Consider the following 23885-nt stretch of genomic DNA (forward strand, 5'->3'; position numbering starts at 1 on the left):
GACATCCCATTGTGCTCACTAAGCTCAGCTGGAGATCTGCGGTAAGGATTATGAGCCAGGGAGAGCAGAGACTTTCAGCCTTAACTGATAATTTTCCAGCAACTGCAGACTTCTAAGAGAACCCCGTGTTGGTATTTAAGCCTGGTCTGTGCTAAAGTGTTTGTCAATAAAGGATTATGTAAAATATGGAGCTGGGTCACTCTGTTTGCCAGAGGAAAAAAAATAGTAGCTATGCCTGCATATGACATGGGTTGCACCGCACAGGTCTCTGCACAAATCATCAGCAAAACATTACCCAGGACCGTGAAGACAACAGTATAAAACAATAGCTAAATACTTAGATCTCTCAGTACCCATGCTGCAAAAGTGCAAACAGTGAGGTAAGTAAATAACCTGTATTGAAAATATCAGGCCTGATTCTCCTTTATACTAAGGTCATTTTATATCATCCTGGCTGCATAAGGGGGCCTTAAAGTGAGCATAAATTACACTTTAAAGTCTCTTTACACTGACAGAGTAAATGAGTGGAAATGAGAATCAGGGCCCATTACAGAAGTGTGTAAGAGCTCCTGGAATGAAAAATTTGCAGTGGAAGAGCAAACGTTAGTTAGCTAATCCTCACCCCTCCTGTTAGTTAAGCAAACACAGAATTACATCCCTGTGTGACTCCTCTGTTACCAATGCGGTTAAATGACTTCCCTTAGATCATATGAGTCAGTGGCAGAATCCCAGTTAGAATGCAGGAGTCTGCTCTAAGCACTAGATATGCTGCCTTCCTCTGAACTGCATGTCTTCGCACGTACCAGCACAGAATACTACTACTTGTTGTATGAATCACTGAATGACATTCACATGCTCATAAGGCACTACCTGTGCCCATAACTAGCTAACAAACTACTCGGGCCCTGGGGCTCCAAGCATATGTGTTTAACGCTATTTGTGCCACAGAGGAGAAGTGGTTCAGGGGGAGCTGTGGGCACTCAGCTTCTTTGGGGGAAAACAACAGGCCATTCCCGTTTACTAGTACAGAAATGGGGTACACTTAACCACACCTATTTACCATGAATCTCACTGGACAGCAACACAAGCGCCCTCTGGCACTCCCCTGTTTTCTGCCCTCAAAGCCATCTTTCAAAGGCCTCATGGGTGCTGACCGATCTTTTCAGCTAAAGTTCCTTCTGGCACCAGTGGGAACTCTGGCAGCTCAAGGGTCAACTGAAAGAGGTGACTTGATCATGATATGAAATGATCCGTCCTCCTGCTCCCACCCTAGAGGCCAAGGGCCCCAATCCCCCCAACTCAGCATGCAAGAATGTGAGTTCAGGATCCACACTCAGATCTGTGCTTTGGGACAAGACTGTGTTACCACAAGAATTGCCGCCTATTGTTAAAAACACAGGTATATAATTGCTCCGTACTGCAATAGCTGCTGCTGCAGCTGAGTTAATGCTAAAAGTTTTGTGTAACTTAGTTGACTACAGGACTCAGAAAACCCAGATGTTTCAGGGGATGAGGCATTTCCCCAGGATGGCTCTTGTGACTCTTAGTCATGTTTGTATTTGAATTTAGCAGATATGAGGTAGAAGGGAAAATACACAGAAGACTAGGTTAGAGATTTTGTCCTAGATTCTGAAACAGACAAGAAGCAGGTCAGAGAGGTCCTTTCTCTGAGTCCGCCACAGCTAAGCTGAGTGGAAATCAATTAAAATGAATGTTAGTATAGGAGCCATTCAGATAGCATTGTGTCCAAGGGAAAAATTCAGAGGTGAGAGGAAGTAGGTCTGGAGACCTGATAGATAAAGGCCAGAGAAGAAGCATGGTCAAATCAAATGTCTGTGTGTGTTTTGTAACAATAAAAGGTTGGACACTAAAGAGAACGTGGGAAGATAAGGACAGAGAGCAACAGTCCCACCGATAGCCTATGCCAAACCTCAGGTCAGGCTGCTCCTTCCCCAGACCATGGCAGGAGAAGTTTGGCCTGCTGAAAATCTTGGATAGGGGAGGGGGAAAGGAGGGAAGCCAATCTTTGCTCTAAACTTTGCCAGACCTCAACAGCTGTGCTCAAAGTGATCACTAGCTCAATCACTATGGTAGAACCATGCGTTGGCATGGAGAATAGCAGCACAGAAAGACAAAATGCCAGCAATAAGGTGCAGGGGTAGACACAAAAACCACTTACCCGTGGGCCTCTCTTGCCAGGTGGGCCTGGTAAGCCTGGTAGACCTGGGGGGCCCTAGAAAAGAGGTAAAGAAATATTATTTACAGTTACACAGAAGACCGTGCTCATGACAACAGTTCTGGAAGAGCCAGAATCTAACTGTTTGGAGCAGGAGTGAGGAAGAAAGACCAGTTATGGCACAAAGCCCAGAGCTTTCATGCAATTTATGGTATTGTTGTAAAGGAATAAAAACTATGCACACCAGTCACAGAACTATGTATTTCAATAGAACAGAGACGAAGCATTTTCATCTTGCTGTTGTAGTCTTTATTTCTCTAATCACAGCTGTGTTTCAGTTTCCTGGATTCTGCACTGTAACAGAGGTAACAAATTGCATCTCAATGTTGAAAGAAGCAGGCACGTTGTGTGTTATATTATACAAAAGCTAAGGAAACAGTCATCTCTGTAGTATAGGTTCTTAGAGGAACTGTGATATTAAAGAGAGAATCACACCACAGCTCTGTACTCTTCTAGATATTATATTATATGGCAAAAGTAATAAAATTGGTGTCAATGGTGGAAGTTCCTGGACATGGTATTGCAATATCAAAGAGGTATGTTTAGTCATGTCAAAGCAGTGGGGATTCTTGGATGCTGGGTGACAACAGAACAGAGTTATAGGCTCCCTGCTGCATGCTGGTCTGTAACAGTTTAGGGGAACATAATGAGATTTAAGATGCTGAAGTAAACTTGTAAAATTCTTCTTTAAATTTATTCTCAATGGACTGGAGAATCAAAATTTCCAGAGAGAACTGCAACTTCTAATCACTCTTGCAACCCTCTTTACAGCACTGACATTAATAATTGTTATCTAAAGTGTCTCACTGGGGATTTATATTAAAGTAGCTTGTTACGAATGATGGGGTTTGTTTCTTGGGGGGCAGGGGGAAAGGGGAGAAAGAGCAGAAGGCTAAAGAATCTTTGGAACCCTGCCTGAACTTTCCAACTGCTCTGGAATCCAAAGAGAACTACGAGTGGGAAGTGATCAGATCTGCTGCTGAGCAGGTGCACGCTGTACTCCATTCGGTTCCTGCTCCCTACATCCTTCCTTCCCCAGACAATCGTTTTGCAGACTAATGTGGTGCTCTGTTCCCACAAGTTAAGAACATCACAAAACTGACTCTGCCACTTGTGAAACAACACAGGTGACTCAGTCTGTGCAGAATGCGGCACCAAAGGAAGAGTTAAATGTTCAAGATCCCTAACACAGATCTCAGGAATATAAATTCAAATGCACCAGAAAATCCTTGGAGACTCCTACTCCAAATTCCATCCTAGGCTATGGTTTCAAACAGTGAAAGCCTGCATGCATGCCAACAAAGTCTCTCCCCAAAAGAACCCTGGTGAATATTACCAATCCTCACATACAGTAGGTAAGTGGTGAGTGAATTAGTTCAGAAGAAATAAGGATAAAACTGAACCTTGGTCCAAACAAATGCAAAAATTTGCAGAGGTTAAAATATGTATAGGTAATCCCCTTCCTCTCCCCAGTCTCTCCAGGCTACTAATTTGAACTGGCACTGAATGCATTAGCATCTCTTTTTCTACAGAGTGGCTGGCTCAGGTGGAACTAGGCAGCGATGAAGGTATCAAAAGAATGCATAGTCTAAAGGTGTAAAATCCTACAGCTTGATAGAGATAATGACTCATCACAGTGGAAGTTCTAGTACACCCTCAAATGTCAATTGCTTGCTACTCCCCTGTTCTTGAGATTTCCAGCCCAATTCCTGGTCTGAATTATCGGATGATTATTTGATCTGAGAGATGCTCATCATCACTTGCTAATACAGTATTGGTGTTCCTTATATAAGCAGCCCCCACTGATACAACTGGTCCTTATGTTAAGCTATACACATGCATCAGTTTAACCTGCCATTGTGTTAACTCCGAACACCACATAAAATGCGATTATGCAGCTGCACAAACACATAATTGTAGATTTTTTGTTTGAATGAGTCTGCTGAATAACTGCTCCGGAATCCAAGCTTTTGTTAAAAAATTCCCCAACCCTTGTAGCTGGGAAGATAATTATCAAAAGATGAATGAAATATAATTGACACAGTGATATCTGAGTCTGCAGATAGCCAGAAACTATTATTTCTGTGAACTGCTCCCATCCAGCTCAGAATGTCTACCCTGAAGTATAATGTTGACAATTTAAAATGTCAGTATCCATTCCTGATCATTTCAGCAGAAACATCTCATCCACTGTTGCTTGGAATAATAGCGGCACATGGTGGGGGGGGGGGGAAGAGATCATGTCCCCTTATCCCACCAATCTCCGTAGCAACATCCAGTTTGAAACAAAGAATTCAAACACCCCTCCCATCATTTAACGTTCATCTCCACCTCTGCCCAAAAAGAGGGAGGAAGGAGATGCAGCCCTTCTCCAAAAATTCTAACTGCACCCTGAGTACCAAAAACCAAAACCATCTCCCCCAGACAGTCTTTGGCACCAAAAGCCCTCTCCAAAATCTGGGGGGAATTTAAAATAAACTGAACATAAAAAACCCACAAGATACTGTACTAATTTCAGTGTCAGGGAATGGTGGTCAGAGTAGGGTAAACAGTGCTCTATATTCTGGGATCTCTACTGCATAATTTAGGACCAATATACTACAGAGGATACGGGCCCTTGTGTTATTTCTTTCCCTCCTCCACCTAACAGGTAGGTCCCATCATTCCACTGATCCATGTCCCCTCTGTTCCAAGTTATACCAGTAGCTATCTATTTCTATACAATCCACTTTGAATCCCTAAGGATCTTGGAGTAGGTGACATTGAACACATGAATGCTGGAGGAAACCTGCCTTTGATCACTTAACTGGGGAAGGTAATGCACAAACTAAGCCAAAGTAAAGAAAGAGCATAGACTAAGACAGAGCCACATCCATAAACAGAGGAACATAAAAACCAGGCTGGATGGTTGCACTGTTATCCAAAGCAGGTCACAGTCCCACTTACAGTATAAGGGGATGGCATATGGAGAATATTACAGCAGTCAGTAAGCAGCAGCCTAAGAACAACATCATTCACTCTGCAGAAACTATGCTGGGTTTCATTTACTGTTGCTAGCAGGATACCTGTTCTCACCCCTAAACTGGTAGGGTTAAGTTATTCCTGCAGGGCTGGCTAGATCCCTCCATGGTAATCATCATGCCATCTCTGAGACAAGTCCATCTTGAATATTGGAAGAGGTTTCAAAAAGCAGAAAGTTTCCCTTTCTCTCGGTTCATCAGATGGAGGTAGCAGTGCTCTGCCTCATCCCTCTCATTCCATGTCAACATTGTGGGACTGAAACGCTGACAGTCTGCCTTAGCGAATAAGGGTTCCTAGAATTTTTGATTCCTGGGCCATTGGCTTTTTGCCTCCTCCTTCTGAAAACTGATGGTAGAGAACTCAAATCCCTACTACCACCACGCCCCAAAAAAATAGATCAAGGAGAGGCATCAGAAGCAGATGCTCTCTTCTCCTGCCAGGCAGCTGAGCTCACCTAATAAGCCTAGATAGTTTTGAGAAACAACTGAAGGTTGCCTCAAGAAAATTTAACCCTTCTCATAATTTCCTACAATAGCATGAATGACGGCTGTTTTCACCAGGTGATTGTAGGATGTATTCTGTGCTGCTTCGGGGAAACATTCGGGAGCAAAATTGAGATTCCAGGATTGAGAAGAGAGTTTTATTTCTAGCCTCCTGAATTTCAAGTTGCAGAGAATTTGACCAGGTTGATTTAAGTTGCAGATACCCAGACCTTGAGTACATCAGAAACCTCAACATTTCATCCTGCTACTTTTCCCAGCTGACTTGTCCATCTGTCTCTCCTATCTCATTACTCCCCACTCACACTCTGCCTCTTTTGTCTGCATTCATACAACCATCTTCTAGGAGCCCTTCAGATCTCATAGCTGAGCAAGGCTGAGCTCATCCTGGGATGGGAAGCCTTCAAAGAATATCTAACTGCTGCAGGAATTGGGATTGGGGATTCAGGGGCTGGCTCCCTTCCCTCTGAATCACTACTGAACCAATTTCTCAGCATGGTGATACGGGTTGAGGGTGCTGTGCCGTGGCAGGGGCTGCCATTCGAATGAGATCTATATATAAGCCTGACCTTTTAGGGTCATCATGTGTCCATAGATCTAGAGCAGGGATGGCCAACCTGTGGCTCTGGAGCCACATGCAGCTCTTCAGAAGTTACTATGCGGTTCCTAGTATTGGCATTGACTACAAGGCTGGATGGAGCTACAGGTGCCAACTTTCCAATGTGCAGGGGGGAGAGAAGTGCTCACTGTTCAACCCCTGGCTCTACCACAGGCCCTGCCCCCCGCTCCACCCCTTCCCACCCCCTCCCCTGAGCCTGCTGTGCCCTCGCTCCTTCCCCTTCCCGAGCCTCCTGCACACCACAAAACAGCTGATCAGGAGGTATGGGGAAGGGCAGGGAGGTGCTGATTGGCAGGGCTGCTGGTGGGTGGGAGGCGTCAGGAGTGGTGGGGAGCTTCTGATGTGTTACTGTGACTCTTTGGCAATGGACATTGGTAAATTCTGGCTCTCTGTCAGGCTCAGGTTGGCTACCCCTGATCTATAGGCATCGGTGTCCTGGTGAAACTCTGTCAACAAAGGCTGTATTCTATCTCCCTAGATCTCTTCAGCTCTTGCAACTGGAGATAGTATTCTTCTTCACTTCCTGTCCTAACCTACTGTACAGTGTTGCTGGAGTGCTACAGTCTCCCCGAGAGGCAGCTGCATCTCAATGGGGAGCAAAATTGTCTCTGTACAGTTTGTACAGCCCTACAGGGACTTTGGGGATGAAAAGGAAGAGAAAATGTAATTTAACAATACTGCTCTTCTCCTCAGTTTCTCAGAGAAGCAATAGAAACTACCTTAATATGAACTATAAATATATACATTTCAAAGCTTTCCCACCCATTATATCGATCCTGCTTTCTGAGGAGTGGCTTTACCCTTTCAGACAGTAAGTCTGTGTTTTGTCTTTTTCCTCTTTTCCATCACAAATTTTCATGTATTTGAAGCCTCTTTCAAGCACATGCTGCTCTGAATTACAGTGGTGCTGATGCAAACTCAATAAAGTAGTCTTTATCACTAGAGAGTACTAACTATGAAGTGGCTGGAATGGGCGAAGGGGCAACATTGGAACTAATGACCCATCATACAAGAGGATGGAAAAGGTGGAAGTTTATATATTTGTTTGTCCAAAAGATCCATCTTCAGCATCTAGAAGAATATCTCCCCCTGCTAGGCATTTTTCATGTAGGGATAGACAAACTAGGTATACTAGAACTCACTTGAATCTTAGCCTAAAACAATTTTGAAGGTTTGAAAAAGTTTGGTTAACTCTCCCTCCTATCCAGTTTGGCACCTCCTGGTTTCAACTAGGTTAGGGAGTAAAAGCCCAAAAATTCCACCTACAAAAATGTTCTAGTAATACATTTATATCTTGAAAATAGATATTCATTCTGTGTTTGCATAGCATCCATGACTGGGACTCCCAGGCACTACTGCAACACAGAGAATACAGATGATTGAAGCAAGGCGCTCATAGAAACCTTTCAGAGAAGAGCCTCTTCTTGAGAGACTTCCAGTCCAATTTTGCTACCTGAAGCAGTTGGGAGGAGCATTTTCCAAACCTGCTTATTACATGCTTGTGACCGTGGCAGGATGCTGAAGGACTGTGAAGAACTGTTCTATCATTGTCCCTTTCTACTCCTTATATATTTACCATTACTGCCTTTCCAGCACTTTGATCCCAATTGCTCTTTTAACTTGTTCTTTGGCACCAACTTCATTTTAAGCAAGCAGGGCTGTTGCTTCATACTCGGTTAGTGCTCTGCAACCAGATTCCCTTTGGGTGCATTTCTGGTTAAATTCATAATGATTTTGGGACAAATTGTGTGAATGATTCTAAAACCATCTTAGTCTTTATTCTGTGTATTATACTGGATATGTGGCTTTTCTGTACATGACTCATAAATTAAGGGCATTGAAACATATTGCATGTTCTAAATATATCATAGGTTGTCAACATGGGTATCCATCTATGTCACAAGTCAGAATGGAAAAAGACATCTAAATATTCTATTGATTTTGAGGATTATCCATATTACCAAGATATTTTTTTTTCTGATTCAATTGGCAAGATTTTGCAACAAAAAGGAGTAAGGTCAGAGATATTCCGAAGATGGTAATTGCAGAAAACTGGACTCATCACACAGATTCAGAAACATATTTGATTTCGCAACAATATTGACTGCTAGCATAACATCATACCTTTGGGTTGGTGAGCGGCAAAAGAGATCAAATCTATAACCATGAGCCTCTACTGCTTGAGCTAAAAAAATGCAGCTATGTTAGCCAAGGCTGTAACAGATTCAACCCCTCTATCTGTAGCCCAACCATCACGGAAATGACAACACCTGAGGGGAATAGCAGTCTATAATGCAAAATAAAACCTACCCTTTCTATAAGTCTCATTCTCCACCTTTGGAAGCTTCTCCATCATCAGTTAAGGGTGAAAGAAATAATCTGTCTCTTGCCATTGTTTCTGGATTTCAATGGGATCCTGCCAAGCCTAGTCCTGTGTATTCTCTCATGAATGGCAGACAAGAAAGTTGCCAGAGGGATCACCCCTGAAAGACGCTGAAGTCCCGGTGGAGGCAGAGTGGAGAAAACTCTGAGCCTTTCTGGTAGCATTCAGTAACCCCATAAAATTGCTGTTTGGGCCCACATCTCTGACACCCAGGCTGCAAAGGAGACCACATTTTTACACCATAAATATGCCTGATATTTTTTCTGGTGTGCACAGAGGATAAAATTCATGTCTGTGCAGGGGGCCTGCACTAAGTCTATGCATCACTTATATCCCATTTAAGCCCTCAAAAAGCAAAGCTTAAGTGGGACTTCAGTGGTAGCAGAGAATTTGCGCTTGCCCTCTGCACAAGGATGAATTTCATCACAGTCCCTATTCTTGGTATTAAGGGCCTGACCCAAAGCCTACTGAAGTTAATGGAAAGACTCCCAGTAACTTCAAAGAGCTCATGGAGGAGTCCCAGAAAGAACCTTCCATTTCCCCACCATCCTGTTGAGGAAGCTCAAGGATCCCTGAGCTGCTTGAGAAAGTCTCAGCAAAAGCAAAAGGCTTCAGAACCAAGTTTACTTTACATCCAAGATTCACCAAACTGGTGAAAAACAGGGGCGGCTCCAGGCACCAGCACAGCAAGCACATTCCTGGGGCAGCAAGCTGGGGGGTGGGGGGGAGGAGAATGCCGGTCGTTGTGAGGGCAACGGTCAAGCTACCTTCAGTGGCATTTCTGTGGGAAGTCCACCAGTCACCGCGGTTTCGGCAGAAATTCGGCGGCGGGTATGCCGAAGGCGCAGGACCGGCAGACCTCCCATAGAAATGCCGCAGAAGGTTGCCAGACTGATGAGCTCGGGGTGCAAAAACACAGAGCAAACCCTGGTGAAAAGCAAGCAATGTATGATATCTTTACAACAGTATCTTGCAAGCAATGACTGTGCACTCTTATGTTGGGATTTTTCTGATGAGGACATTTTAAAACTCAGTGAAAACACCCCAGCTCCTCCTCTCTCTCCCCCTGCCCCTCCCCCCTGTAAAGTTTTAGACTTGATTGTTAAACACACTTCAATTGTACCACTAGTGTTATTCAGTGGCACCACATCCTCTTAGTGGCTTTAAACAGTCACAGGCAGCTCCACCATACATTTCAGCATGAGTAAAGTATTAAAATCCCCAATGATGCATATAAATTCAGGACACCATTTAGGTCTTTTAGGCTTTGCTCTTGAGGCTTGCAAGAACCTATGGAATTCCTGCTTTATTGCATAGGGGGAAAGGCCCCCTTGTATCTTGCCATGCATTTTATATACAAAAGCCCAGCAAGTAATCAGCAGCAGAACTCAATTTATACACACTGAGCCCGCCTCAAAGACCTGATGTACTAACAGAATGTCATTTTCTTTTGTGGTTTTGCACATCACCTGTAGCCACGGGCTGCACTCTCATCAATTCTTGAAAGCCAAACAAAGTCAGCCTGGGTCAGCATTGGACTTTATAAGTGCTGTGGGAAGTACTGTTGATGAGTCAGAGGAAAGATTACCAACCACTAAGGATATGTCTACACTACGGGATTATTCCGATTTTACATAAACTGGTTTTGTAAAACAGATTGTATAAAGTCAAGTGCACGCGGCCACACTAAGCACATTAATTCGGTGGTGTGCATCCATGGTCCGAGGCTAGCGTTGATTTCTGGAGCATTGCACTGTGGGTAGCTATCCCATAGTTCCTGCAGTCTCCTCTGCCCATTGGAATTCTGGGTTGAGAACCCAATGCATGATGGTGCAAAAACAGCGTCGCGGATGATTCCAGGTAAATGTCATCACTCATTCCTTCCTCCGTGAAAGCAATGGCAAACAATCATTTCGCGCCCTTTTTCCCTGGATTGCCCTGGCAGACACCATAGCACAGCAACCACGGAGCCCATTCAGCTTTTTTTTTTTTTTTTTTTTTTTTACTGTCACCGTATGTCTACTGGATGTTGCTAACAGATGCGGTACTGCAGCGCTACACAGCAGCATTCATTTGCCTTTGCAAGACAGCAGAGACGGTTATCAGTTGTTCTGTACCGTCTGCCATGCCATTGTAAATTGGCAATGAGACGACGGTTATCAGTCGTTCTGTACCATCTGCTGCTGTCATGGGTGCCCCTGGCTGAGGTCGGCCGGGGGCGCAAAGACAAAAATGGGAATGACTCCCCGAGTCAATCCCTCCTTTATGGTATCTAAAAATAGAGTCAGTCCTGCCTAGAATATGGTGCAAGTGCACTAGAGAACCAGTGTACCAGAGAACCAGAGAGCACAGCCGCTCCATGTCAGATCCCGCAGAAATTATGAGCTACATACCATTCTAGGGGGTGCCCCTGCAACAACCCACCCGTTGCTTCCCTCCTCCTCCAACCCTCCTGGGCTACCTTTTCAGTGTCCCCTCATTTGTGTTATTAAGTAATAAAGAACGCAGGAATAAGAAAGACTGACTTGTTAGTGAGATAAAATGAGGGGGAGGCAGCCTCCAGCTGCTATGATAGTCCAGGCAGGACAGTAAACGATGCGAGGGAGAGGAGCCCAGCATCCCGCTGTTATGATAGTCCAGGCAGTACAGAATCTTTTCTTTACACATGAAAGGGAGGGGGCTGATGGAGCTCAGCCCCCCATTGCTATGATGTAGACGGTTACCAGCCGTTCTGTACCATCTACTAGGAATGACCGGGAGTCATTCCTATTTTTACCCAGGTGTCCCCAGCCGACCTCACCTGAGGCCAGCCAGGAGCACTCACGGGCTGATGATGACAACGGATAGCAGTCATATTGTACCGTCTGCCACCAGGGAGGGGAGGGGAGAGGATACTGCTGTTCATTGCTGCAGCATCGCGTCTGCCAGCAGCATGCAGTAGACATAGGGTGACATTGAAAAAAGTCAAGAAATGATTTTTTTCCCTTTTCTTTCATGGGAGGGGAGGAGGGTAAATTAATGAGCTATACCCTGAACCACCCTGGACAATGTGATTGACCCTACAGCACTGGGAGCTCAGCCAAGAATGCAAATACTTTTCGGAGACTGCTGGGGACTGTGGGATAGCTGGAGTCCTCAGTACCCCCTCCCTCCCTCCCTGAGCGTCCATTTGATTCTTTGGCTTTCCGTTACGCTTGTCACACAGCACTGTGCTGTGGACTCTTATTATAGCCTGGAGATTTTTTTCAAATGCGTTGGCATTTCGTCTTCTGGAACAGAGCTCTGATAGAACAGATTTGCCTCCCCATACAGCGATCAGATCCAGTATCTCCCGTACGGCCCATGCTGGAGCTCTTTTTGGATTTGGGACTGCATCGCCACCCGTGCTGATCAGAGCTCCACGCTGGGCAAACAGGAAATGAAATTCAAAAGTTCGCGGGGCTTTTCCTGTCTACCTGGCCAGTGCCTCCGAGTTCAGATTGCTGTCCAGAGCGGTCACAATGGTGCACTGTGGGATATCGCCCAGAAGCCAATACCGTCGATTTGCGGCCACACTAACCCTAATCTGATATGGTAATATCGATTTCAGCACTACTCCTCTCGTCGGGGAGGAGTACAGAAACCAGATTAAAGAGTCCTTTATATCGATATAAAGGGCCTCGTTGTGTGGACGGGTGCAGTGTTAAATCGGTTTAACGCTGCTAAAATCAGTTTAAATGCGTAGCGTAGACCAGGCCTGCGTCATTATTCAGCTAGTGACACAGCATGGTGTTTGGGAGCCTTTGTGCTCCTTTTTTTCCTGCCCAGAAAACATTTAAGACACAAATTCTGTCTCTTTGTGGTCATTAATGATCCCATGGCACTTTTGAAAAACAAAACAAGCCTGTTAATCTTGGTGTTCTGGCCAAATTCCATTGTGTAAAAAACAGTCGTTACCCTAAATTCCTAAGGCGTTAATGCTGCAGTTCTAATTGTATATGGGATGTGTCTTCATAACCTGTTGCATTAGCCCTGCTGTGGTCTGCTAAACAGCTCTACCCCTGAAGCTTATTGATTAGCAAAGGGATCTTTTCAGCACACACTTTGTATATAGCAGTTAAGTTTGTAAATAGCTTTGGGGCCAATTGGGAGGAGAGGACCTATGTAAATCTAGGATTATGTTGATATTATTTTGTGCTATATGCAAAGACTGCAGGGCCTGATTCACCACTGCTCTGCATTTGTGTCATCCTTTACACCTAGATAAAATGGGTGTAAAATGGTACCAAAGCAGAATGAAATAGCTATTCCCCTGGCCTAGCAACAGAAGAGCTAGAGAGAGGGCACTAAGGGCCCTGTACTCATGAAAGAAGAGAGTAGAGACAATACAGCATCCTCACCCCTTTTCAGCAACAGACCACCCTTGGGAGCACCACATCATTATAGTTTCTAGGTTTTAAAGCAGGAGGTGGGCAGCTGGGAACTATCAGTCTTCTGGAACGGAGCCAGACCCGGGGGGGAGCTGCTGTAGTCAGCATGCTCCCTTCCAACATAGTAAGTTTCCAGCAGAAGTTTGCATGGGAGTCAGTGTGGCTCTCTGAAACATTAACTCATCCTCCGTGGCTTGGAGGGGGAGCTTGTACGTGCAGGGGAGGGAGCCTATGCCCGCACAGCTCTTAAGCGAGCTTATACAATGGTGGCTGAGCAGCATGCAGGGGCTCCCTTTTCAGGAGTGGACCAGTATCAGCCCCGTTTCTCATCTCTTGAGGTCTGTACACCATGACTCTTCCATGCCTGCCCACAAATCCCACCCTAGAGATTGGCAATGGACTGTTTTCAGAGCAGCTTCCCAGGGGCTTCCCTTAGAGAAGGGGAGAACATCCCCAATAGTTGTAACAAAGGAACCTTCTATCAGATAACAATTGCACTAGTTAACACCCTCTCCTTCCTTCCACCCTTGTGCCAGATGCAGTGCACAGCGATTGCTGGTTCTCAGCCTGTAATCTGCTTAATCAAGGCAAGATTGACTGGCTGAGCTATCACATACCAGACCAGGAAGTACTGTGTTGAGAGTCTGACCTCATCAAAAATGTCTGCCCAATAACATGGAGATGGTGCCAGAGTAATTACTCAACCGTGAAGCATTTATCAGCACTCATATTCTGAAATGCGCTTGCCTGGCTACATAAATGCTAAATGAATTTCTCAACATGTCATCTTGATTCAGTGCTTTCTTCCCCCGGCCCAATATCGGGGTGAAGCTTTCAACAAAGTGTCACACAGAGATCCTCAAATGAGTCACAGACAATATCAAACAGTACACAGCAGCCAGCTCCACTGCAGCTATAACCTTTCCCTCTCAATGCGCTCGCTTTGTTTCCAGAAGTCAAAGAGGATGAAGCCAGGCAGCGGCTTAGTTGTTGTCCTTTCCCCAGATCCAGGACCCTAACTGTTCTCTGAGCAGATGGAAACTTCTGCCGTCAATTGCCTAAGCCCTCCGTGGCCTGCATCAGTCTGTTTGCTGTGATTCACAGGCTGAGTGGGATTTTCCACTCTACTTGAACAACAAGCTCTTCATGTTGGGTGGGGTAGGAGGGGAGAGTAGGAAGAACAAGACTAGTATGTTCACCCGCAGACTATTTTTGGAGCAAGGGGTTGGAGAGGGGAGGCCAAGAGTTCACTGGAGCCCTGAGCGACCAGCTATAGATCCATCCGTTACAGGTACATCATATTTTTGGAGAAGGAGTGCACAATCATTGATTGGATTCCTGCTACTGAAAAACTAATAAGCTTAAGGGGAAATCTCCACAAACACATAGGCTCTTCACTCACGGAGAAAAAACAAATTGTAGGAGACAGTTTTGTGTACACAGTGAAATTGTGGAGACTTCCTGACTCGCCGTCAACAATTGGAGGGTGTGTGTTATTTCATATTATATATATAAAAATAAAAAAGGAGTCTACAATTTCCTGGCAGCATACAACCGTGATGAAGTAGCAACCTTGAGATCTTAGTCACACAAAGGAACATTGGAACAAACTGAGATCTGTCTGTGATGCCACATCCAAAATATCAGGTAACAATCAACACCTTAGATTCAAATCTGAAATTGTAACTTGAGATTGGCTCCAAACCTTAAAGTTAAGAATGTGGTGTTTGCAGGATCAGAGCCATTGTTATTGGAGGTGTTACTTGTAACAATAGGCAGTACATTTGCAGGCAGAAGTATTGCTAATGGTGTCCCTTAAAGTTTGTCTCCATTTTTCCATTGTAAACCCTTCTTTCAGTATTTTAAGAAGTCAGCTGTAAAAATTAGCTCTGGGCTGGAACTTGGCAATCAAGGAATCTCTCTTGGAGCATCTTACTTTATATGGATATATACAAAACACCCCCCCACACACACACACTTGCAATATAACAAAAGTCTGAGGATTAAATATAAAGATTTTCTCAGATGCTAATCAGTTGAAAGATTTTGTTTGCATTCTTGTATTTTTAAAAAAAAATCCAAAGAGTTAGCAGATAGTCCTTAAAGTGGCCTAACTGCTTTCGCCATTACAAAAACTATGTATATTTTTTCATGGCCTACATATATATTCTTTTAAGAATGGCGATTGTGTGTGAATGCAGTTATTACATTTATAAGTAGGCTTGGAAGGATTAGATTTTTGTCAGTAAATGTCAATTTCACTGTATACACACACAGGCAAAAAATATTTCCATTGACAAAGATCGAAATGTACACATAGGCAAAGAAAGAAAAAAGCTGCTTGAGACCTTATTAGAGTTTGATTTAAGGATATTTACTTTATATATTTTGACATATGATATTGACAATTTGTGTTTTAATGCTTAAAAAGCTTTAACTTTCTGAATCTCAACATCTACTGTCATTAAATGATTATCGTCAGACTTGACCACAAATTTCCCACAACTGAAAACTTAAATAGGTAAAAATAGAAAAATGCTTAACACAAACATCAATATTATCCATCAAAATTATTTTAAAAATTGAATTCTGCAAAAGTTACCCCATAAAAATTTTGATTTTCCCTAAAGTGCTTTCTCCATTATTCCATTTGTCCTACCGGTCCCTTGTTCGAAAATATGCATTGTGTATACAATGGCCAAGATTTTCAAAAAAGGACTACCGGTAGTTATTTTGGGCCACTTTTTGTGATATTCAAACCAAAGAGTATTTTTAAACTACACTTGAAATATATTGCACCCCACACTTTAACTGGCTGGTTTTGTAATATTACAAATAGACTTCTTAAATTGTCATACACTGAAAGGGATGCACAATGCATTGGTGAAGCCCAGAACAGAAGATCTTGAAAATGTATTTCTGTAGAGTGGCACAAAGGAAACACACTGGAGATTCTAAGTCAAGACTGACACCCTTATCAACTTCTGCTGTTCACTTCACATCAACCCTGTTTAGAGCAGAGATCAGTCCAAACCAGTCTGGAGAAGTTCAGCTACGAACCTGGTAGCTCAGGCATCTCTCTAGTTTAACAACAATATTTAGGATTTACGTAGACCTCATAGTACTTTACAGAGCTAGGTAAACATTAAACCCTTTTTATAAAGTGCAGAAATGGAAGACCAGAGAGGTGAAGTGACTTGCCCAAGGCAGGTCTAGCAAGTGGATAGCAGATATGACCCTTGGTCTGGGAGTCCTATTCAGTGGACCATACCATGAATATATTTAAAAACTTAAACTTACCGGGGGACCTTGGTTTCCTTTAGGTCCAGGAAGTCCCAGTAAAAATGGAAATAGGGTGGGTCCAACGGGGTCAAAGACCTGAAATCCATCAACAGCAGCAAGGGTTGTGAGGTTGAAGGCTTGCACACTGGTTCTGGAGGTACGATGGACAGATCCAGGGGTTGATTTGGTGTACAGTAGAGGAACTATGCTAGGAACGGATTTCCTGGTTGGTAGCGGCAATAGCATTTTTGAAATGGGTCCACTGGTCAGGTTCTCTGGGTTTTGTTTCATGGTCATGGGGTGGACGTCTTTAGATGTGTTTTCAATCTTCTTCCTCATTGGCTTTACAGTGCTGGGGGTTTCAGAGGGCTTGGTGGATGTTTTTTGGTTGATCATCTTTTTGGTCTCTTGCTCCAACTCTTTCCTGCTGATGGCAGTGGAGTTTTGGCCAGCAGGCAGGATGTTTCTGACTGTGGGAAAGGAGTGTTTCTGTGGACTTGCATTGGAAGAGGTTTGGGATATTCTGAGGGCTGCTGTAGTATTCTGAGGGTACGAACGGACCGGCAGCTGCATATCAGTACTCAATGGAATGGTAGACTGCATGATTGTAACCTTGGCTACTTTGGTTGTTGACCCTGGAGAACGCAGCTTATATGGGACCAAGGTGGTGGACCCTGTAACTGGAGTCTTGAGGGGTGTTGTGATCTTGATGAGCTCTAATGCTGGGATCACAGTGGTCAGGTTCTTCAAACCCTGTAGCAAGAACTTAGGCTGCAGAGGGGCCATTGGGGAGGCACTGGGATCCCTAGGCAAGAGTGGGACAAGTGGGGGCAGATTCGGCCGGAAGGTGTCCGCTTGCCTGCAATGTTTTTTCAGGTATTTACAGTAATTATGAGCTGCCTTGGCGGAAGGATAAATATCGAACTGGCAAATGGCGCCTTCAAACTGTATCGAGTGCTGGTTCATTTTCCCTAAGAGAAAAGACCCTTGTGGATCCAATGCCTCATCTTTTTTAAAATGCAAATCTGCATGTAGTCTTTGCTTCCCACAAGAAGTAAATAAAGTTACCATCTGGCCTCGGATGTCAATGGCCATGTTATGCCAGTGGCCATCGTGAACATTGTAATCAAAATATACAGAGCGCTTGTGGCCTACATACACGATGACCTTCCCGGGGATGAATTGGACCCCCAGCTGCAGTTTTTTCTTCTTGCTCTTGACAGAGAATAGAAAAGCATTGTTGATGCGGTGGGAGCACAAGCTCAGCACTAGGGCCAAGTCTGTGCCGAAGGCAGCGGGGATGATGGTACTAGTGGGCGCCTCGATGCGTGCTCGCTGAGTGAAGATGACCCCCGATTTGAAAGGGATAACCCCCTGAGGAACCGAGCGTGATGAAGACCACGCACTCAATGGCTTCTTCCCTGCCAGGCCCAATCTTTGAAGAATGTCCACATCTGAAAGAGAGAGGCAAAGAGCATGAGCACCCAGGCAAACCAGGGCCTGATCCAACACCATCTGAGTCAATAGGAATCTTTCCAAGGGCACCATGGGCAGCTGATTGGACGCCAAATGTGGTGGATTGTAGATTGTGCCTACCTTCTGTTCTGCTCAGACTGGTTTAAGACAGTCAGTCAGGTCATGGATGCATCTGTTTTGTCGTGATTTCCAAGCTAGGAGCCCATACAGTGTCAGTTCAGTATCTCACAGGAATTGCCATAATGAACCAAAATCATGGTCCATCTAGCCCAGTACCCATCTCCAACAGTGGTTCAGTGACAGATGTTTTGAAGGAAGGTGGAAGAAAATGCAGTCACAGTAGACAGTTTGGGAGATAACCTACCCCCATAGAATGTTTACTCCTAAGCCCCAATATCACACATTTGGGATTTAATGTTGGATATGACCATTTGTCAGAAGTTGAGTTATGACTTGATGTAGTCAGACATGTAATAAAAAAATTGATTTGAGACTAAACTTTTTTCCTCACAGAGGGTAGGGAGCAGAATTTTATGGAGTGGAGACCCATATCTCCATCTTTCCAAACACACCAGCGCTATCATTTATGACAGACCCATGGCCTTTGATGATACTACATGTTGTTAATAGTTTTGTTTTTGTTTTTTTTAAAAGAGAAAGTGACCCCAGGCATAAGAAGGCTGCATCTAGGCTTAACCGAGCCAGTGAAGGTATCACCTTGTAGCATTAGTTAAAATGGATGATCACACAGCTTTAAATTTTGTACAAAAGTTGGAGGGACCATACACATATATGAAGTGTTATGAACATTAACCTGGATGGTAGCTGAATAGGCTGATGTCCACTAGCCTGGGTGAGAGGCATGCAATGGGCAGATTGACGCAGAATCCTTTGGCTCCTGGCCCCATGGTCAGAGGGGCTGCTTATAAAGAGCAGAGAGTCTAAAACTGATTAGCAGGCAACATCAGCACAAATTATGTCCAATTGGCTGCCAGCTGGGCCACAATGCTTGACTTGGGAGAATGCTGAAAGCTCAAGAGAACGAGGAAGACAAAGGTCCATGGGGGTGAGGCAGAAGGAGCTGTTAAGGCAAGTATTTTCTGGGGTTGGGTAGGGATATGGCAAAACTCGGGGAGGGGGTATTTAGAATTAATTAAGAAATGGGGTATTTAGAATCCAGTTCGGTTCCCATTTGAATCAACAGCAAAGATTCCATTGACTTCAGCTCCTAATAGAAGGAAGGCCTATAGAACATAATAAATCTTTTCACAGAATGTTTAAGCCAACCTATAGATTACCATAGCAAGGACAGAGTTCTCTATTAAATTTGATAGGGTCTAATGTCTATAGAGGACCCTATTGCTTCCTCCCTATTAAATGTTATAGGACTTTTCCTTAAGGGATTAGAGTTGGATCAGACCTTTATCCATATTCTACTCTTCATTCCACACACAGGGTTGCTATCTTTGTTCCATTAGCTCGCTGGGAAAAGTAGCTATTCAGAAAGGAGATAAAGAGGGTTATATTTTTCCTGGCATAAACACAACTGATAAATTGCAATCCCTATTCCTAGATTGCCACCTAATCTTCCTATGAGAATTATCAATGGTAGAATCTAGTCTAGAGAGGGCTGCACACCCGATTTACCCACTCTGAACGCCTACATCCAAAAGGGAAGAGTTTAAACAATCAGGAGCATAACCGTGCCAGCCACAGCTGCACTTCAATTAACATCACAGGCCTCACAGATGAAAAAATGAGAAGAAAAATAATCCAAGAAAAAAAAAAACACTCCCTCAAAATGGCCCTCATAATTTGGCCTCCTTCATCCTTAACTGCGACATATTCAAAGCAGTTCTCAGTATTTGTGGAGCTGGAACAGAAAGTTTGTGAGTGTTCGTTAGAAAGGCTGCAAACTGAAGCCCGTCTGAGACCTAGCATGGGCTCTAGCCAGGAAAAGAGAACACTAGAAAGAGAACAGTTCTGTTCTTAGACTTTGGCAAACCACAACCATTTTTGTACATTAGAACAAGTAAATCAATATTTAGTTAGTCTAGGACTTGCTTTATTTCCCACCCCGCTTTTTATTTTTAAGGCATTTAAATTCCCTTTATAGCAGACAGAGCCACAGAGAAGTTTAGGGATCAACTGTGAAGGGGATGGAAATTCTCTCTCAATTACCTCTATGCTGAGGGGATTATTTTATTGTATGAGCACGTATGGATTTATTAATATCAGTGTTTATCTGTGGCTAAATGAGCCCCTGGTTCCCAGGCATTCCCCTCCCATATTACCCAATAGAGATTTCCGTCCTCACAGCATGGATAGAATCCCCCCACCCGCTGCTGAATGGGGGAGGTACAGAGCTATCGTCAAATTCACTTCTGTCTTCTGGATCATTTCCCAACTCCTTTCCAATGCTAAGGGCCAAATCCTGGCTCTAGTGAAGTCAAGTGGGAGCCTTGCCATGGAATTCAAAGGGACCAGGATCTGGCCCTAAGGAAATAAATTTGCTGCTTAAATCTAGGAGCTGAATGCTGGCTTCCAATTGCTAGATGTATTTTTAGGTTCTCTTCAAGAGATGTATTGTAGTGACAAGGCAGAAATATTTTGTACTCTAGGGAGCTGCTCTGCGAAGACATAACTATGTTTCCCCTGTTTGGAGGATGCTGCTGTTTGAAATACAAATCCAACTGTCTCATTAGCTACCGTATCAAATTGTGTTGAAAAAAATATATGATTGGGCCAAAAGCCCAATGTCCGTATGAAGCCTGATTACAGCAGAGCTTATGCAGGGGATGTGTGGATTCTCCAGCTCTGTGCTCAGCCACCGAGCCCAGCACACCTGTATGCTCAGCCCACCTCAGCTACTACATCCCACACTGATTCCACTGAACTGGTGGGCATGTCCCCAGATGAGATCCATGAAGGGATGTCGTCAACTAGTGTACAGCTAAAGGCGAACAAGTGCCACTTTTGGCATCTTTAAACTGCTATGAATTTATTGAAGCCTTACCTTTTCCCGTCAACTTTCACCTCCTAGAACTACCATCAAGACATGTTTTTTAAAAATGGATGGATTAAAGCTTTCTGTTTCTTACCCCCATGTAACTAAGGCTATATCTACACTAGCACTTTTGTTGGTATAACTTAAGTTATTCAGGGATGTGAAAAACACACCCCCTTGAGTGACATAAGTTACAGTGACAGAAACACCAGTGTGGACAGTGCTATGTTGGTGGGAGATATTCTCCTGCCAACATAGCTACCGCCGCTTATTGGGGGTGGTTTAATTATGTCAATGGGAGAGCTCTCCTCTCCCATCGGCACAGAGTGGCTATCCGAGAGACTTACAGCAATGCAGCTGCATTCGTACAGCTGTGCCACGGTAAGGTCTCTAGTGTAGACATGGCCTAATTGTGGTACCCAAGTAGCAGTATTTTGGGGTTGAGGGCAAATTTCTCTCCAATATGGAAAGCTGTATGCAGAAGGGATTCCTTGAAGGAGGTGCTCGCCAAAGGCTGAAATGTCTAGCTTATTTCCCTCTCACCACCACAAAACCAGAAAGTCAGAGAGGAATAATTCTTAGTTTACTAGTTTCTGCTGGCTTAGATCTAGAACCTTCATCAAAAAATTGGTTGAATGAAGTCAAAATTTCAAAGCTATTGGCCTGGAACCTCAGCTAGTGCTCAATCGGTGCAGATCCACTGACATCAATGGAAGGACACAGATTACACCAGATGAGGACCTGGACCATTAGCTTTTAAATTTGTAGTATTTGTATGGATGCTGCGTTTCCAATGTATGCAGTTCTCCCCTTCCCCTTTTAGTTCTACAGTTTCAAAACCATACAGCATCAACCTAACTCCACTTCTATTCGAGTCAATGGTAAAACTCCCTCTGCTCACTTGCAGGGAACCAGAGTTAGATTATCCCAACCTTACATTCTTGAGTGATAAACCAGCGCTAGGCATAAGCAGACTAACCAGCTCCAGGGAGCCCCTATTCACTTTTTATTATATGAACTTGCCCATTTTAGTATTGAGGAGGGGAGGGCAACAATATTTCTGCTTATGGTCCCCAGTGGGCTAGCACCAGCTTTGGATAATACAGACTCAAACTTCTCATGTTCGCTTGCACCATTTGCCTGAAATTTATTTGGATGCCCACATCAAACATTTTAAAGGAAAGAGCTATCCTTTTACTTGTAAGGAAATCATCCTTTTCTCTTCCAAAAACATAGCGTTTTAGGGAAGGTAATTCATTCCATCAGAGGCAGGGCTTTCATTGCACCATATAATAAAATGTAAGGCTTTTTGTCTGCGTGTACACACAATGAAAATTTGTTTTATATGGATGGCAACAGCCAAAAAACATTTAAACATCCCATAATTATCCTGGGAGTAAAAAGAGCAACAAACATAACTCCAAAAAATGGAGCATTACAAGTCTATTTAAAAAATAAAATAAAAAAATAGCTCAAACACAGTATTTGTTAGCCCTCTTTTATGTTAACATAAAACTTGCTCTGAAAACTGCTTGACTAAGTGATTCAACCAGATGTTCACTTCCTTTGCAGGAAAGTAGAATTTGGAAAATATTACATCTTTCAAAATTGCTGGTGGCAGGGACTGCTCCGTGGGCTGTGTTTCAGCTGAGTTTCAACCAACTTTCTATTTTTCTTTCATGTTTTGGAGCCTAAGAGGCCTGGAGCCTGCTAGTCCACTTATTATTGCCTGCTGATTATATAGGAAGTTGTTCATTTCCAGCCTGCACCCTGAGTAACTCATGTGGAGGAGGTGTTGCTATTTTAAGACAGAGGAGATGGCTCTCTGACAAACAGATGCTCAGTTTCCACCATCCAGCCGTGGAGAGAAAGAATTCTTTTTATCATCATCAGCCGGGGAACTTCCTGGATCCCCATGCACGTCACTAGTTATCATAAAGGAATCTTACTCTTTAGAAAAGTGGTAAAGAAACTTAGAAATCTCTCAAGAATAGCAAGTGTGAAAATTTAGCTTGTGAAATGTGAACGTTTCTCTAAGGATATGATCCAGCTCCCATTGAAATCAAATGAGCAAGCTCCTATTAAAATCAGTGGGAGACGATCAGGTCATAAGCCATTTGATTCTCCCTCCCCATCACCCCCAAAGAAATTTTGTCTGTACAAGAGGCAGGAGTAGCGGGAGTGTGAAAAGATCAACAGAAATTAGATTGCATTATGGTTTAGGGGACAATGACTGGGGAATAGATAGTTGGGCATTTTTATACTGGGCACATGTATCTGCGTCTAACTTGCCTTATCTCTAGTTGAAAGCTATTAAAGTCACCGGGGAGGAATCTGGTCCAATATCTTATCACTGGGCTTTTGGTGGGTGGAAAGCACAAGAAACCCACATTAAGGGTAGCTGGGCCAATTGCGTCCCCACACTGGCTTGCACAGGAGGTAGGAAAAGCACAGTATATAGCACGTTCTCATGCCCCATACTGGCTCACTGAAGGACAATACCACCTTGAAGGAAGCTGCCTGTTTTCCCAGGTGAAGAGCAAGTGCAGCTATGAGGGAAGAGAAATTGGCTAGAACAGTGGGAGACAGAAGGGGGCATAACTCAGCATGAATGAGTAGATGAAAGCCACATGACGCTACCTTACTTGGCACGAGCTGACTCATACTGTGCGAGATTAGGGTACATTTGGCATGCAACTTGGATAGGGAGAGATCATGCCTGGATGTACTAGGATTCTCCTATCATCGCTCTGGATAACATTCGAGTTACATTGTATCAGCAGCATTGCATTGTGCCAAGTGATGTAACTCAAGGAAAACAGCAGCATATGTTTTCCCATACCTTGGCAGCAGGTGGTTTCATAGCTTTTTTTGAAACAGACTACATCCTCTTTGTGCCTCAGATTCTGCTTCTGTAAAATGGGGATTTACCAAACTCAAGGCCATGAAGAA

The 23885-nt window shown here is 43.9% G+C and overlaps 1 protein-coding gene across 4 annotated transcripts in view; it reads right to left on the reverse strand.

Moving 5' to 3' along the window:
• COL27A1 (collagen type XXVII alpha 1 chain) overlaps positions 1-23885 on the reverse strand; it is a 225736-nt gene that overhangs the window by 186015 nt on the left and 15836 nt on the right. For all 4 annotated transcript variants that reach the window (XM_050926920.1, XM_050926919.1, XM_050926917.1 and 1 more), the window contains exons 3-4: positions 16469-17904; positions 2180-2233 (exon numbers count right to left, since the gene is read on the reverse strand). In XM_050926920.1, the coding sequence (XP_050782877.1) occupies positions 2180-2233; positions 16469-17904 (1490 nt within the window). The remainder of the gene's footprint in view (positions 1-2179; positions 2234-16468; positions 17905-23885) is intronic.

Source organism: Gopherus flavomarginatus, chromosome 17 (genome assembly GCF_025201925.1).
Source record: "Gopherus flavomarginatus isolate rGopFla2 chromosome 17, rGopFla2.mat.asm, whole genome shotgun sequence".
In the NCBI taxonomy this organism is placed as follows: Eukaryota; Metazoa; Chordata; order Testudines; family Testudinidae; genus Gopherus; species Gopherus flavomarginatus.